The sequence below is a fragment of the Girardinichthys multiradiatus genome, chromosome X, assembly GCF_021462225.1.
Source record: "Girardinichthys multiradiatus isolate DD_20200921_A chromosome X, DD_fGirMul_XY1, whole genome shotgun sequence".
NCBI lineage: Eukaryota > Metazoa > Chordata > Actinopteri > Cyprinodontiformes > Goodeidae > Girardinichthys > Girardinichthys multiradiatus.
The window spans coordinates 2,990,610-3,006,487 of NC_061817.1; the positions used below are offsets into that span (position 1 = coordinate 2,990,610).

Here is a 15,878-nt window from a genome sequence, read left to right on the forward strand (position 1 = left end):
GGAGGTAATTTATTTAATGATTATTCTGTCACAGACACAACAAAGTGCATGAAAGGTTGACCCTGTATCAAACTTTAAAATGAATTTTGCCAACACAGGTTTTGTTTTCTGGCTTTTGTCTTGTTATTGTTCCACAGCAGATACACTCTGGGACACATCACACTGGCTTTAATTATTATTTTGTGTATGGTCTAAACTTCCTCTGACTTTGGAATGATTTTACTAGTTTTCCAGAGGATCACTGAACAAACACAGCAGCTGACTGCTTTGAATCCTTCCAGTGAGAAAGATAATTTTGGTATATTGTTTTTTTTTTGGTTCTGAAAATAAACATTTTATGACTTTGGATGCAGGTGTTCCTTAATCTGTTTCCATAAGTGTCTGTAAGCAGGAGTCAGTTATTCAAAATACACTGCTGAAAAAAAAATTATGGGAACACTTAAACAACACAATATAACTCCAAGTGAATCAAACTTGTGTGAAACCAAACTGTCCACTTAGGAAGCAACACTGATTGACAATAAATTTCACAGCTGTTGTGCAAATGGAAAAGACAACAGGGGGAAATCTTTGGCGATTAGCAAGACACTCAATACAGGAGTGGTTCTGCAGGTGGGACCACAGACCACTTCTCAGTACCTATGCTTTCTGGCTGATGTTTTGGTCATTTTTGAATGTTGGTGGTGCTTTCACACTCATGGTAGCATGAGACGGACTCTACAACCCACACAAGTGGCTCAGGTAGTGCAGCTCATCCAGGATGGCACATCAATGCGAGCTGTGGCAAGAAGGTTTGCTGTGTCTGTCAGCGTAGTGTCCAGAGCCTGGAGGCGCTACCAGGAGACAGGCCAGTACACCAGGAGACATGGAGGAGGCCCTAGGAGGGCAACAACCCAGCAGCAGGACCGCTACCTCCGCCTTTGTGCAAGGAGGAACAGGAGGAGCACTGCCAGAGCCCTGCAAAATGACCTCCAGCAGGCCACAAATGTGCATGTGTCTGCACAAACGGATAGAAACCGACTCCATGAGGATGGTATGAGGGCCCGACGTCCACAAATGGGCAAAATGAGCCTCATTTTGACTTGTTTTAAGGACATTACATCGAAGTTGGATCAGCCTCTAGTGTGTTTTTCCACTTTAATTTTGTGTGTGACTCCAAATCCAGGCCTCCATTGGTTAATAGATTGGATTTCCATTGATGATTTTTGTGTGATTTTGTTGTCAGCACATTCAACTTTGTACAGAACAAAGTATTCAATGAGAATATTTCTTTCTTTCAGATCTAGGATGTGTTATTTGGGTGTTCCCTTTATTTGTTTGAGCAGTGTATATTACAGGAAATATTAACACAAAATATAAACTTTAGATTAGGTACAAAACTGCAATGAGTAAATTAATATGCAAAAAAACTTTTAATTAACCAATTTGAAATGCTTAGCATTCTTCCACCAATAAACACCATCCAGTAGTTTAAGATGAATTAAAAACCCTCTGTATCCGGGTCTTTTTCTGGAGTACATTCCTACCCTGCTAAACTGGAGGGTTCATGTAATTGAAATGCAACCAAGAAAAGTGGTACAAAAACTATGGTACTGCAGTTCAGGGAAATCCTTTTTTTTTATTCGTTATTAAACAATAACTTACTTATCACTTTATTATTTGCTAGCTGGATGAGGATATTTTTTTCTGCCCTTTTTGATTCCACTCATTTAGATAACAATTTTAAACATGCAGGTGGTCATGATGAACATGTTAGACGGTCCTTGTGTTCCTTCTAACTCATAGTTCGGTAAAGTTAGAAAGATGTTCACAGATTCGGCTTTTCCGGATCAATAACGCATCAGCGGAACATTGCCTCTACAAAACCAACGCTTCTCTGCAACCACAGCAAGGCAGACAGTGAGCATCAATCGTATATTCCTCAAAACGAGCCTACCATCACACTGGTAGACTTGAATTGGCCTCCATGAAGAGCTCCCTGCTCCTTAAATGTGCAGGGACCGTCTGAAAATTGCAACACCAGAAAAATATGATGGAGAAATATTCAATAGCGTCGCAAAGGAGAGGTGTATTGCCATTAAAATCATTTTATGTGTATGTGATCTCATGTTTTTCATACTACATTTCTTGGATTGGAAATTAATACCAATAAAACAAATTTAGGAATTTACCAAAGACTATAGCCTAGATGGCCAAATATTCAGTAAAATATGTATAAAATGGTCAATAACTTCACTATAGCATGTTGTAGTGCCATCAAACTCATAGCACACAGAGCTCATTATCTTGATCATACTACAACTCTTATTTTGAGAAAAGGTGCTTAAATTATTTTTTGATCATTAAAATATGTATAAAATAGTCAACTTCACTATAGCATGTAGTGCCATCAAACTCATAGCACACATAGAGCACCTCATCTTGAATCTTTTGAATAAACATAATATTGCTTTATTGATGCAGACTTGCTTATACTGATAATAACTCTATTACAACCAAATATTTAACTTTTCCTTTACTGTTTACAGTGTCACAACTTGAGATCAGACACCATTACATGAGCACACAAAAGTCTTACAGCTTGTTCATGCAACATTACATAAAATCATGTCACAATGAATAATAAAAATTCCAATATTAAAGAAGCCCTTAATGCAGCATTAATAAATTAACAATGTTTTATTTGTTATATTTTGAGGAGCAAACAAGCAGTAACAGATATGAGAAGTCCCTTTACAGTCCAGTTTTAAATGACTAAATTATACTTTGGGTTTATTTTAGACATTATTTTACATTTTAAATGTTCTTGTGGTCTTCATTTCGATTTTAAGTGATCATTTTTTAGTAGCTTCATATTTGGCGTATCAGAATATATGGAGAGCTTTCCAATTCCTCAATATTAAGTACAATGTTTTATACATTTTCTTCATGACTTGTAACCATAATTGTACTATCACAGTAAAACACCGTTTCTTAGATACATTTCAAAGTTAACGCTGATTTCACAAGTACTATGGTGTATTAATTCATACTCTGTGTTTATATAACATTGTTGCCGTTTTTGTTACTGTTTGAATATACAGGTCCTTCTCAAAATATTAGCATATTGTGATAAAGTTCATTATTTTCCACAATGTCATGTTGAAAATTTAACATTCATATATTTTAGATTCATTGCACACTAACTGAAATATTTCAGGTATTTTATTGTCTTAATACGGATTATTTTGGCATACAGCTCATGAAAACCCAAAATTCCTATCTCACAAAATTAGCATTTCATTAAATGGGTCTCTAAACGAGCTATGAACCTAATCATCTGAATCAACGAGTTAACTCTAAACACCTGCAAAAGATTCCTGAGGCCTTTAAAACTCCCAGCCTGGTTCATCACTCAAAACCCCAATCATGGGTAAGACTGCCGACCTGACTGCTGTCCAGAAGGCCACTATTGACACCCTCAAGCAAGAGGGTAAGACACAGAAAGAAATTTCTGAACGAATAGGCTGTTCCCAGAGTGCTGTATCAAGGCACCTCAGTGGGAAGTCTGTGGGAAGGAAAAAGTGTGGCAGAAAACGCTGCACAACGAGAAGAGGTGACCGGACCCTTAGGAAGATTGTGGAGAAGGGCCGATTCCAGACCTTGGGGGACCTGCGGAAGCAGTGGACTGAGTCTGGAGTAGAAACATCCAGAGCCACCGTGCACAGGCGTGTGCAGGAAATGGGCTACAGGTGCCGCATTCCCCAGGTCAAGCCACTTTTGAACCAGAAACAGCAGCAGAAGCGCCTGACCTGGGCTACAGAGAAGCAGCACTGGACTGTTGCTCAGTGGTCCAAAGTACTTTTTTCGGATGAAAGCAAATTCTGCATGTCATTTGGAAATCAAGGTGCCAGAATCTGGAGGAAGACTGGGAGAAGGAAATGCCAAAATGCCAGAAGTCCAGTGTCAAGTACCCACAGTCAGTGATGGTCTGGGGTGCCGTGTCAGCTGCTGGTGTTGGTCCACTGTGTTTTATCAAGGGCAGGGTCAATGCAGCTAGCTATCAGGAGATTTTGGAGCACTTCATTCTTCCATCTGCTGAAAAGCTTTATGGAGATGAAGATTTCATTTTTCAGCATGACCTGGCACCTGCTCACAGTGCCAAAACCACTGGTAAATGGTTTACTGACCATGGTATCACTGTGCTCAATTGGCCTGCCAACTCTCTTGACCTGAACCCCATAGAGAATCTGTGGGATATTGTGAAGAGAACGTTGAGAGACTCAAGACCCAACACTCTGGATGAGCTAAAGGCCGCTTTCGAAGCATCCTGGGCCTCCATAAGACCTCAGCAGTGCCACAGGCTGATTGCCTCCATGCCACGCCGCATTGAAGCAGTCATTTCTGCAAAAGGATTCCCGACCAAGTATTGAGTGCATAACTGTACATGATTATTTGAAGGTTGACGTTATTTGTATTAAAAACACTTTTCTTTTATTGGTCGGATGAAATATGCTAATTTTGTGAGATAGGAATTTTGGGTTTTCATGAGCTGTATGCCACAATCATCCGTATTAAGACAATAAAAGACCTGAAATATTTCAGTTAGTGTGCAATGAATCTAAAATATATGAATGTTAAATTTTCATCATTACATTATTGAAAATAATGAACTTTATCACAATATGCTAATATTTTGAGAAGGACCTGTAATTGTTGTTTAGTGATATGCACCTTGTTCAAACAGTATCCCCATGCCCTTTCACACCACATTTTTTGTGGTCGATCCTCTGCAAGGGTCTAATGAGGCTGTGGACTCCATGAAGGCTGGCTAGAGATTTAAGTATTGTTTTTCAGTATTTTAAAAAACTGACATTTTACACCAACGTTTTTTACAGTAGAACAATACAAACCTTGGTAAGTCAAAATAAATTACCGTATTACCTTTAATTTTTTCAAAAAATGACAGTGCGCCTTGTAATCCGGAGCGCCTTATATATGGATCAATTGGTTAATTGGTTGATCCATACTGGTTGTACACGGCGCTCTGTCAAAATGTTTCAGTACGACTGGTAAACTACAAAGCCGCACCGCTTGCAGCATTACGGCTACCGTAGTCAGGGGTGTCGCCGAAGTAATAGCGGTAAACACCTGTACTGTACTTACTCCTAGTCCAACACCACTTGTGTGTGTATAACGTTTGAATGTACTGTTGCAGGAATTGCCTGAACTATATGTGATTAAAAGCTCAGTGTGTGGGGTGTATGTTTCGTGTGTGTGTATGGAAGATGTTGACATTACTCCTCCGGACAGAGGTGGCGCTGTGTGCTGCCGTAGCTGAGAATCAAGAGTGAAGGAGTGACGTCGGTATTATTGTGTGTGTGGGGTGGGTAGAGACGGCGACCGGAGCAGCGGTGTATGAGTCTGTAAGCCCTGTGTTTTTACGTGCTGCAAAGTCATTAAAAAGAACCCCGAATCTCGTCAACAACTCAGTGTTTTGATGCTGTTTCTTCATGCTCAACTCAGCAACGTATGAGTGAGGGAGTTAACCCCGAGGAAACTAGTAACTTCGGCCCTGGAGAAAGCGTCTCCCCTGTGTCATCAGACTACGGTCAGGGGACAGAAACAGGAAAGGTTAACAGTACTAACGTTTGATTTAGTGCATCAAACTGTTTCTTTTACGTGTTTACTGAATCAGGGAAAAGTTCCCTTTCACGTTTTAACTAACGTTTGATTTCAACTTCAACTTCATAGACTCCAATGCATTCCTAACGTGCGGTTGGCTCTATTCAATAGAATTCTATGTAGAGGAGACCTTACCATGAGAGTGAATGGAGTTATCAGAACGCTGGTTTGTAGTGTATTAATAAAGTTTGACTGACTGACTTATCTGACTGTTTTGTTGACATTTTTAGCACAGCTCCATCTAGTGGATGCATAACGCAACCCCAGTCAAACGTTTGACTGCAGTAGCTTCTACGCCCTATATATGAAAACAGTTCTAAAATAGGCCATTCATTGAAGGTGCGCCTTATAATCCGGTGGGCCTTATAGTGCAGAAAATACGGTAAGCTTGATTCCCGTAGACAGTACTTCAAGATGTGCTGGAATAGACTTGGCAAAGCAGACAGGGTTAACATCAAGTGACAGCCTGGGACAATGACCCACACCTTCCAGAAAGATGGCACCAGCTGTGGGGATTTTGTCATGGAGGTAATTATACACACCATTTTTGATATTGTTGATAAATATTTTACATCGTGGGATCAAACATAATTCATGTGCTTGTTTGCCTTTCATACAGATAAAATGATTTTAATGACAATACACCTCTCCTTTGCGACGCTATTGAATATTTCTCCATCATATTTTTCTGGTGTTGTAATTTTCAGACGGTCCCTGCACATTTGAGGAGCAGCGAGCTCTTCATGGAGGCCAATTCAAGTCTACCAGTGTGATGGTAGGCTCGTTTTGAGGAATATACGATTGATGCTCACTGTCTGCCTTGCTGTGGTTGCAGAGAAGTGTTGGTTTTGTATTGGCAATGTTCCGCTGATGAGTTATTGATCCGGAAAAGCCGAATATGTGAACATCTGGCGCCACCATTTGACTCTGGGTTTTATCGCGCACGCGACTGGTGTTGCTGACGAAACGTACGTCACGCTATACATATTTTAAGACGTTACGCTGCACAGAAGCAATACTGTGTGCTTCTCAAACACTTTTCAATGCGACATTAATGTAACACATCTGCTAAGAGTTCATCATCTCTCTCCATTAGACAGGGGCGCGTCCTTTCATAAAGTGGAGGAACAAATACGTTGCCCTCCATGGTTCTGATTTGAAGAGCGTGATTTATGCAGTGCAGTCACCGACAAACTAAACGCGTACTCACTGCAATGCTCAACGTTGCAAACGTGTGTAAATTACTTTAAAGATTTCTGCATTTCCATATTGGGTCGATACACATGCATTTTCACTCATTTACAAAGCCAGCATTCAACGTGTTGCACGCCATTTTCCATCCTGTCTGCACCCACGTTGAAAGCCTCGTGCATGGCATTAGTTCCACCCAGTAAGCTGCGCACTGGAGAAATGCGCTGAAAGAGTAGCTACATTTGCTCCATTTTAAATAGAGGACAATGAGTAGCAGTTAACATGTGCACAAAAACCAGTCAGGCGGCCTGCCCTAAAGCATCCTGAGGGCAACATGGCCGTCGTGCTTTGCTCGACGAGCTTAGCTAACAGACCAGCCTTACCTTTCTGCAGAAACCTTTGGGGCGTTTGGCTGGCTACCAGCAGGCCACAGTCAAAAGATTGAGATTTATCAGTCTGCTGAGGACAACTAATAGGTCGGAGGGCTAAACAAAAAATAAAAATATCCGAGACCTTAGAGATTTGTTTTAGAGCAAGCCTTCAGCCTTCGAAAACTCAATCACACAATAGCCTGAAATGCGTTGCTAACATACACAACCGAGCCCTTTCTGCCCGCCAACAGTTCCACCGGATATTGCGTACTTAGTTTTTTTCTATGACTTTTCAGAAGAAATTTAGTTTCAACAATTCAGAATAGCTTCTCACGTCATATCAGCTCTGTTAAGCAATAACAAAACATAATGTATCACATTTATCTTATGTCCAAACCCCCTACCAGAAAATACATCGCAGTTTGGTTCCTGCACATGTCAGAGTGTAGGGAAATGAAGAGATGGACTTGTTAACTAAACGATCAATGCAATCTAAAACAGAAGAGCTTCAGATTCCATTGAGAAAGGGAGACTGCAAATCACTCATTAACAATCATGCTCAGAATAAAACTCAATTTAATGATTTTAACACACAAGGAATACTTTAAGTTCTCAGACTTAACAGATGTACATGGATACCAAGATTCTATCACAACTATACTGTATGACCAGCTGGACAAAAAAAAAACGAAAGACTGCATCACAATCAATGCAAACAACTTGTTTAGTGCGTAAACGAACTTTGGAAGTGTGGCATAAGAATTGTAAACTCATACCATCTCTGCAGAGTTTTAATAAAAGTAATTATCATACAACAACTGCATCAAATTGTTATATATTTTTCTATTGTATAAAATTTGGCATCACCCCTTCTCCCCTGAAGAATTTGATTTTACAAACATTTGTCCACAAGGGCTTCATCTAGAAAAAAACTGTAAGATCTGACGTCTAAAAAATGTGTTTTGGCAGTCAGCTTGTCCTATAGGGCAGTTCATACTCACATTACTGTACTGACAGACCAGAGGAAAATTGCATCTTATTGGCAGTTCTTTAAATCCATTAAGCTCTTATTGGTAATCAAATTTGTGATCATACAGATTTGCATATTGACCGTATTATAATTTTTTTGTTGTTATTTTTTTCAGCATTTTGTAATTTAACCTGAGTGAATGTTTTAATCCTTACCTAGAAAATGTCAGTAAATGTTTGAAAAGAAGAGTTAGTTTTTACATGTCTGAGAAAGGGTCCCACATGTCTTAAAAACACATTTCAGACATAAGAAAACAAAACATTCAGCGGCATATGTAATCATTGTCTGCCAGAATCTGTCTAGTATGTTTTTAAGGAATGCAGTGAATATGACCAAGAAAAAAAATAGAATAATAATAGAAATATTTCCTTTATTGTCCCAATGTGGGGAAATTCAGGTATATTGGCAGCCAAGTAAAAGGCAAATGGAAGCAAGTAGATAAACGCAAAGGTAAAAAATATCAGAGCTTAGGCAGAAGGTGGATAAGAATCAGAATCAGTTTTTATTTATTTATTTATTATTATTTGTTTAATTGTGTCCTATCCTGGCAGAGCAGCGCTCAAAATTGTCGACTGAGTGCCAAGACGCCCAACAGATTTACTTTCACAAGTGCAGCATTACCGCTAACGCTTGAATGCTCTGCTTGATATTCATAAAAGATATTTTGTTAGAAACTGCTTTGGGATTATTTCAGTTGTTACAGACATGGAAAAAGCACGAAAAAAGAGGGGGGTGGGACAAAAAGGAAAAAGCAAGAGAATAATAGAATTAAGGAGTGAAAGAAGGATGAAGAGATTACAAGATAACACCCTACTTGCTTCTACACCTGCAGAAACATATACACTGCTCAAAAAAATAAAGGGAAATAACACATCCTAGATCTGAATGAATGAAATATTCTCATTGAATTATTTGTTCTGTACAAAGTTGAATGTGCTGACAACAAAATCACACAAAAATCATCAATGGAAATCCAATCTATTAACCAATGGATGCCTGGATTTGGAGTCACACACAAAATTAAAGTGGAAAAACACACTAGAGGCTGATCCAACTTTGATGTAATGTCCTTAAAACAAGTCACAATGAGGCTCAGTATTGTGTGTGGCCTCCATGTGCCTGTATGACCTCTGAGGATCTCATCTTGGTACCTAATGGCAGTCAGGCTACCTTTGGCGAGCACGTGGAGGGCCGTGTGGCCCTCCAAAGAAATGCCACCCCACACCATTAATGACCCACTGCCAAACCAGTCATGCTGAAGGATGTTGCAGGCAGCAGATAGCTCTCCACGGTGTCTCCAGACTCTGTCACGTCTGTCACATGTGCTCAGTGTGTGAACCTGCCTTCATCTGTGAAGAGCACAGGGCGCCAGTGGCGAATTTGCCAGTCCTGGGGTTCTCTGGCAAATGCCAAGCGTCCTGCATGGTGTTGGGCTGTGAGCACAAACCCCATTTGTGGACATCGGGCCCTCATACCATCCTCATGGAGTCGGTTTTTAATGGTTTGTGCAGACACATGCACATTTGTGGCCTGCTGGAGGTAATTTTGTAGGGCTCTGGCAGTGCTCTTTCTGTTCCTCCTTGCACAAAGACAGAGGTAGCGGTCCTGCTGCTGGGTTATTGCCCTCCTACAGCCTCCTCCATGTATCCTGGTGTACTGGCCTGTCTCCTGGTAGCGCCTCCAGGCTCTGGACACTACGCTGACAGACACAGCAAACCTTCTTGCCACAGCCCGCAATGATGTGCCATCCTGGATGAGCTGCACTACCTGAGCCACTTGTGTGGGTTGTAGAGTCCGTCTCATGCTACCATGAGTGTGAAAGCACCACCAACATTCAAAAATGACCAAAACATCAGCCAGAAAGCATAGGTACTGACAAGTGGTCTGTGGTCCCCACCTGCAGAACCACTCCTTTATTGAGTGTGTCTTGCTAATTACCAAAGATTTCCCCCTGTTGTCTTTTCCATTTGCACAACAGCATGTGAAATTGATTGTCAATCAGTGTTGCTTCCTAAGTGGACATTTTGATTTCACAGAAGCTTGATTTACTTAGAGTTATATAGTGTCGTTTAAGTGTTCCCTTTATATTTTTGAGCAGTGTATTTCACAATTGTAGAACCACAGTGTTTGAGTTTTTGGCCACAGGAATTTTTAAAGGCCCGTGTTTGACGTGTAGGCCTGGCTTAAAGCATGCGGTGTCGGAACCTGGGAGTGCTACTCTCCTTTTGCCTGCTAATAACCTTATTCAGTCACTAGGTGGAGCCAGAACCACCGGGAGGTGGGTACAGGTGTCGTTCATCATCAATCATCTCTGGAGCTTTATATAGAGATGCAGCCTGCACTTCACTGCCTGAGTGTTAACCTTCAGTGGTAACTGCAGAAGATTCTAGAAACTTACCTCTTGTGTGATCCTTCCTAGGCCTCCTGTGACACCTGACCCCAAGTGCTGGCAAAGATCTCCGCTCTGATCCAAGATTCACTACCTCTCTGACAAGCTCTTTGGACCAGGTGTTAGCTGGCTGCCTCCAAGCTCAGTATCACTCCAAACCTGGAAACAAACCTGCCCACGCTCCACCGTGAGTCTAAAGAACAACTCTCTGTGCACTGACTACCACGTCCTGGTAAAGCCCGTAGGAAGGAGACCTTTGGACTCGTGCATTCCTCTTCTGCTCGGACTCCGGGATCAGGACTCCCGGGAAACACCTACTTTCTTGGCTCCACGTCATCCCCTCCTCCAGCGGCTTCCACCTCCTCAAGTCCTGTAAACAAAATTAACTGTTTCATTGATTTTGTCATCACCCCCTAGAAAGAAACCATACTCACCTCTCTCACTTCCCGTGCAGCTGGCGACCTTCTATTCCAAACCCAGTTCCAGTCGTATCTGAGATCAAAAAAGAAAGATAAGAAAAAGGAAGAAAAGAGATTGTTAAACTGCTTCTGTTTTCCTGAGTGTAATCTGCATGTGGGTCAAAGCCATTAAATTCAATATGACATGCAGGCTCTCTATGCCACCAGGCAAAGACAAAGGTCTGTGTTTTTCTCTAAATATAATGCCCTTGTTCAAAGGCAAGTCACACTTTTGTGAGGATAACACCATGCCCAACGGAATAGTGAGATGCATCCCCAATATCAAACCCTGGATCACCAGTAATGGAAGGAAACGCATAACAAGAAAAATAGAGCCTTCAAGGAGGAAAATGAAGAACTACTGAGAAGTACACAAAAGCAAATTAAAGTCATGATAAGAGTCAGCAAGAGGCATTCAGGAAGAGGCTAAAAAGCAGCTCCAGCAAAATAATATCAGATATGTGTGGTCAGGGATGAAGAATATTGCTGGCTTCAGGAGACACAACAGGGAAGCTGTCTACAAGAATGAACAGAACAGACTGTACTTTTTGAGAAAGCTTAGGTCCTTCAGTGTTTGTAGCAAGATGCCCCATATCTTCTATGGGTCTATTGTGAAGATTGCGATGTCTTCTGTCATTATTTGTTGGGAGAGAAGCATCAAAGTCAGCAACCTAAAAAAGCTTAATAAGCTGATAAAAAGGCTGGGCCTGTTCTGAAGATTGCTCTAGAACCCCTGGATGACTGTTCAAAGAAGAAGTTTTCATATAATCAATAACAGGCTGCTATACAACAACAGAGTGTCAAAGACAGTTGAAGACTTCTTCAGATTAACTGTAATACTGACCACTACAGGTTCATGCCCACAACCATCAGCATCTAGAAAAACTCCTTTGTTTTGTGCACATTCAATATAATATGATTTATTGTAGCCACAAAACAACCCTCCAGGGCTTTTTCAGCTCCTTGTGACCTTCTCACAGTTATCTTCATTACGGGTTGCATCTGAACAGGGGCTTCATATTCAGAGCAGAGAAAAACAAGATTGTGATCTGATTTGCCAAGAGGATGTATGGATCTATGACATTTGCGTAAAATAAATCCAACACAAAATACACACATTTGTTTTCTCTAGCAGACCATCTGACAAACTGTTAAAAAGTTGAAAGTGTAGCAAAGAGTGAGGCATGGTAATAACCTCCTGATAATGGCACAAATACATTGGAGTGTTGTGTCTGTAGAATAGCATCAACTAAGAAGATGGCATCACATGCCGTTTTGGGAACACCTGATGGTTGAAAGTATACAACTGCCAAAATAACACTGGTGAACTGTCTTGGTAAATAACATGGATGGAAACTTACTGCTAACAGTTTAATATCAAAGCTGCATAGTCAATATTTCAGAGCAGCATTTCCTGTATGGCACCATTATTGTTCACAATTACTGCTAATCCATCTCCTTTGCTTTTGCCGCTCCTCCTCAAATAACTTTATGCTTGTATGTTTTGAAAGTTGGAGTTGGGTATATGATCCTACAGCCATGTTTCAGTAAAACACATAATACTACAATCTCGAACCTTTGGCTAGGTCCTTGTTTGGGCTTGAATATCATCCAATATGTTTGCCTAAATATCTCACATTGCCCATTTTAAGATGGTTTGAACTTCCTCTTTCTCTCTCACCTCTTTACTTTTCCTTTCATACAGTGAGCCCAGCCTGCCGGAATTTTATCACAGTCACAACACAATCATGTTTCTCCCAAAAACAGTTTTATTATAATTATATACATTATCTTAGGATGCATTGATTGTGCAAGTCACCTTTCTCCACTTAATTTGTCTATACTTTACTCATGAGGGGTTTTAACTGCACGATATAGCTGTTATTCTGAGGGCGCAGTCTGCTATGCCACTTAAACTCTCTAAGTCCGTCTATATTTAGTTTTTCTCGCAAAAATGTGTGGTGTAAAAAGTCCCTCTCGGCTAATGTTGCAAATGTGGTGGAAGGGAAATGGAAAAAAAAAGATAAACAATCACAAAGAAGCTGTAGTGAAATGCAATGTCCTTCATTTGGCCCAGAAACAGAGAAAAAAACATTTTCCATCTGCTACTTAATTTTGTGGGTAAGCATGGTGGAGAAAAGTATGGAAAGAGGGGGCTTTTACTTCTGATTTACTTTTCTAAAAAGATCTGCAGACACTAGCAGTCATTTCATAACAACAGAGAACCAATAAATAGTCAAAACCCCACTGTAAAAGAATGGATTTTCTTCTTGATATTGTTGCCAAGTTGGCGGAGAAGCCAAGTTTCAAATTCAATTCATTTTTAATTCAATTTAATTTATTTGTATAGCACCAATTCATAACAAATACTGTCTACAGGTCCTTTACCAAAACCAAATGGATTCAGCCCAATGATACAGATAGATTCAGATTCAAACTCAATTACATTCTAATTCGATCCTATTTATTGAACAATGCAGTCAAGTTAAGTTTATTATTGAAATTGGTTTAAAAGCTTTCTTTCTAAGGAAACTCAGCCAAATATATAGAGTTACTGACTTACAGCACGTAGTGACAGTACACAATCGATTTCATTGAGTACTTCCGTTTTCAGCAGTCTCTCATATTGAGCATACAAGTAGGAAAACTTCCCTTTAACAATTCAATTCAATTCAAAAATACTTTATTAATCCCAAAGGGAAATTAAATGTTGTTGTAGCTCATTATGAGGGTTTCCTCAAAGAGCCGTTGTAGATGCTGATGGCTGTGGGCAGGAAGGATCTCCTGTAGCGCTCCGTCTTACAGCAGATCTGAAGAAGCCTCTGACTGAAGACACTCTGTTGTTGTAGGACAGTCTCATGAAGAAGATGCTCAGGGTTCTCCATAATGTTCTTCATTTTATTAAGAATCCATCTTTCCACAATGATCTCCAGAGGTTCCAGAGGAGTCCCCAGAACAGAGCCAGCCTTCTTTATCAGCTTGTTGAGCTTTTTTAAGTCCCTGGCCCTGATGCTGCTTCCCCAGCAGACGATGGCAGAAGAGATCACAATCTCCACAACAGACTTATAGAAGATATGCAGCATCTTGCTGCAAACACCAAAGGACCTAAGCTTCCTCAAGAAGTACAGTCTGCTCTGTCCCTTCTTGTAGATGGCTTCACAGTTGCATCTCCACTCTAGTCTGTTGTCCAGGTGAACACCGAGGTATTTATACTCCTCCACCACCTCCACTTCTTCTCCCATGATAGAAATAGTTTTTGACTTATTCCTGTTTCTCTTCAAATCTACAATCATCTCCTTTGTTTAAGTTATGTTCAAAATGAGATGATTGTTTCCACACCATGCCACAAAGAGGTCCACTACCTTCCTGTACTCAGCTTCTTGTCCATCTCTGATCCACCCCACGACTGCAGAATCATCCGAGTATTTCTGCAGATGACAGGAGTCTGTCTTGTACTGGAAGTCTGAGGTGTACAGAGTGAAAAGGAATGGTGAGAGTACAGTCCCATGTGGTGCTCCTGTGCTGCTGACTACCTGGTTAGACTCACAACCTTTCAGTCTCACAAACTGTGGTCTGTTTGCCAGGTAGTCTTTAATCCAGGAGATTGTTGAGGCCTGCACCTGAGTCTTCTAGAGTTTCTGACAAAGCAAATCAGGTTGGATTGTATTAAATGCACTGGAGAAATCAAAGAACATGATCCCCACAGTGCTACTGGCTTTGTCCAGATGACAGTGGGTTTGTTGAAGCAGGTGCATGATGGCATCTTCAACTCCAACTCCACAGCGATAAGCAAACTGAAGGGGGTCCTGATGGTTTACTGTTTGCTTACTCAGGTGGGCCAACAGGAGTCTCTCTAGGACCTTCATGATGTGAGATGTTAGGGCAACAGGTCTATAGTCATTGAGGACTGATGGGTGAGTTTTCTTTGGTACCGGAACAAGACAGGAGGTCTTCCACAACACCGGAACCTTCTTCTGGGCCAGGCTAAGGTTGAAGAGGTGCTGCAGAATCCCACAGAGCTGCTCTGCACAGGCCTTCAGGACTCTAGGGCTGACATGATCTGGACCTGCAGCCTTATTCCGATTCAGTCTCTCCAGTTGCATCTTCACTTGACCTCTTGAGACACACTGGTGGAAGGGGGAAGCAAAGGAAGCATCAGCATCTTCTGATATGGTTGAAGGCAAACATGTAGAAGCAGAAAGGTCTAGGGCTGAGATGGAAGATAAAAAATGTGAGGTGTTTGGCTGTGAGCAGGAGAGGAGGATGCTGAGCTTGTTTCTGAACTGAACCTATTGAAGAATGTGTTCAGTTCATTGGCTCTGTCCAGACCTCCATCGGTCTGATCATCCTTCTGCTTGAAGCCTGTGATCTTCTTCATCCCTTTCCACACATTTCTGATTTTGTTTTGCTGGAGCTTGCTCTCCAGCTTCTCCTTGTACACCTCCTTGCTGTCTCTTATCTTGACTTTAAGTTGCTTCTGTATACTCCTCAATAATTCTCTGTCTCCCTTTCTGAAGGCTCTTTTTTTCTTGTTAAGCAGGTCCTTCAGGTCACTGGTGATCCAAGGTTTGTTATTGGGGAAGCATCTCACGGTTCTGGTGGGGATGATGTTATCCACACAGAAGTTTATATAGTCGGTTACACACTCTGGCATTTATGTCCTCTCCATGTGGCTGGCACAGTGCTTCCCAGTCTGTAGTCTCAAAGCAACCTTGCAGAGCTTCTTCAACTTCCTGTGACCATTTTCTCACAGTCCTCTTTATTACAGGTTGCCT

General features: G+C 41.1%; 1 protein-coding gene across 1 annotated transcript in view; it reads right to left on the minus strand.

Annotated features, from left to right (window-relative positions):
• LOC124863029 (chromobox protein homolog 1-like) overlaps nucleotides 1–13,698 on the minus strand; it is a 28,862-nt gene extending 15,164 nt beyond the window's left edge. The window contains exons 1-4 of the mRNA XM_047357269.1: nucleotides 13,667–13,698; nucleotides 11,080–11,137; nucleotides 10,964–11,015; nucleotides 10,655–10,786 (exon numbers count right to left, since the gene is read on the minus strand). Coding sequence (XP_047213225.1) covers nucleotides 10,655–10,786; nucleotides 10,964–11,015; nucleotides 11,080–11,137; nucleotides 13,667–13,698 — 274 coding nt within the window. The remainder of the gene's footprint in view (nucleotides 1–10,654; nucleotides 10,787–10,963; nucleotides 11,016–11,079; nucleotides 11,138–13,666) is intronic.
• Between the last annotated feature and the right edge of the window lie 2,180 nt (nucleotides 13,699–15,878).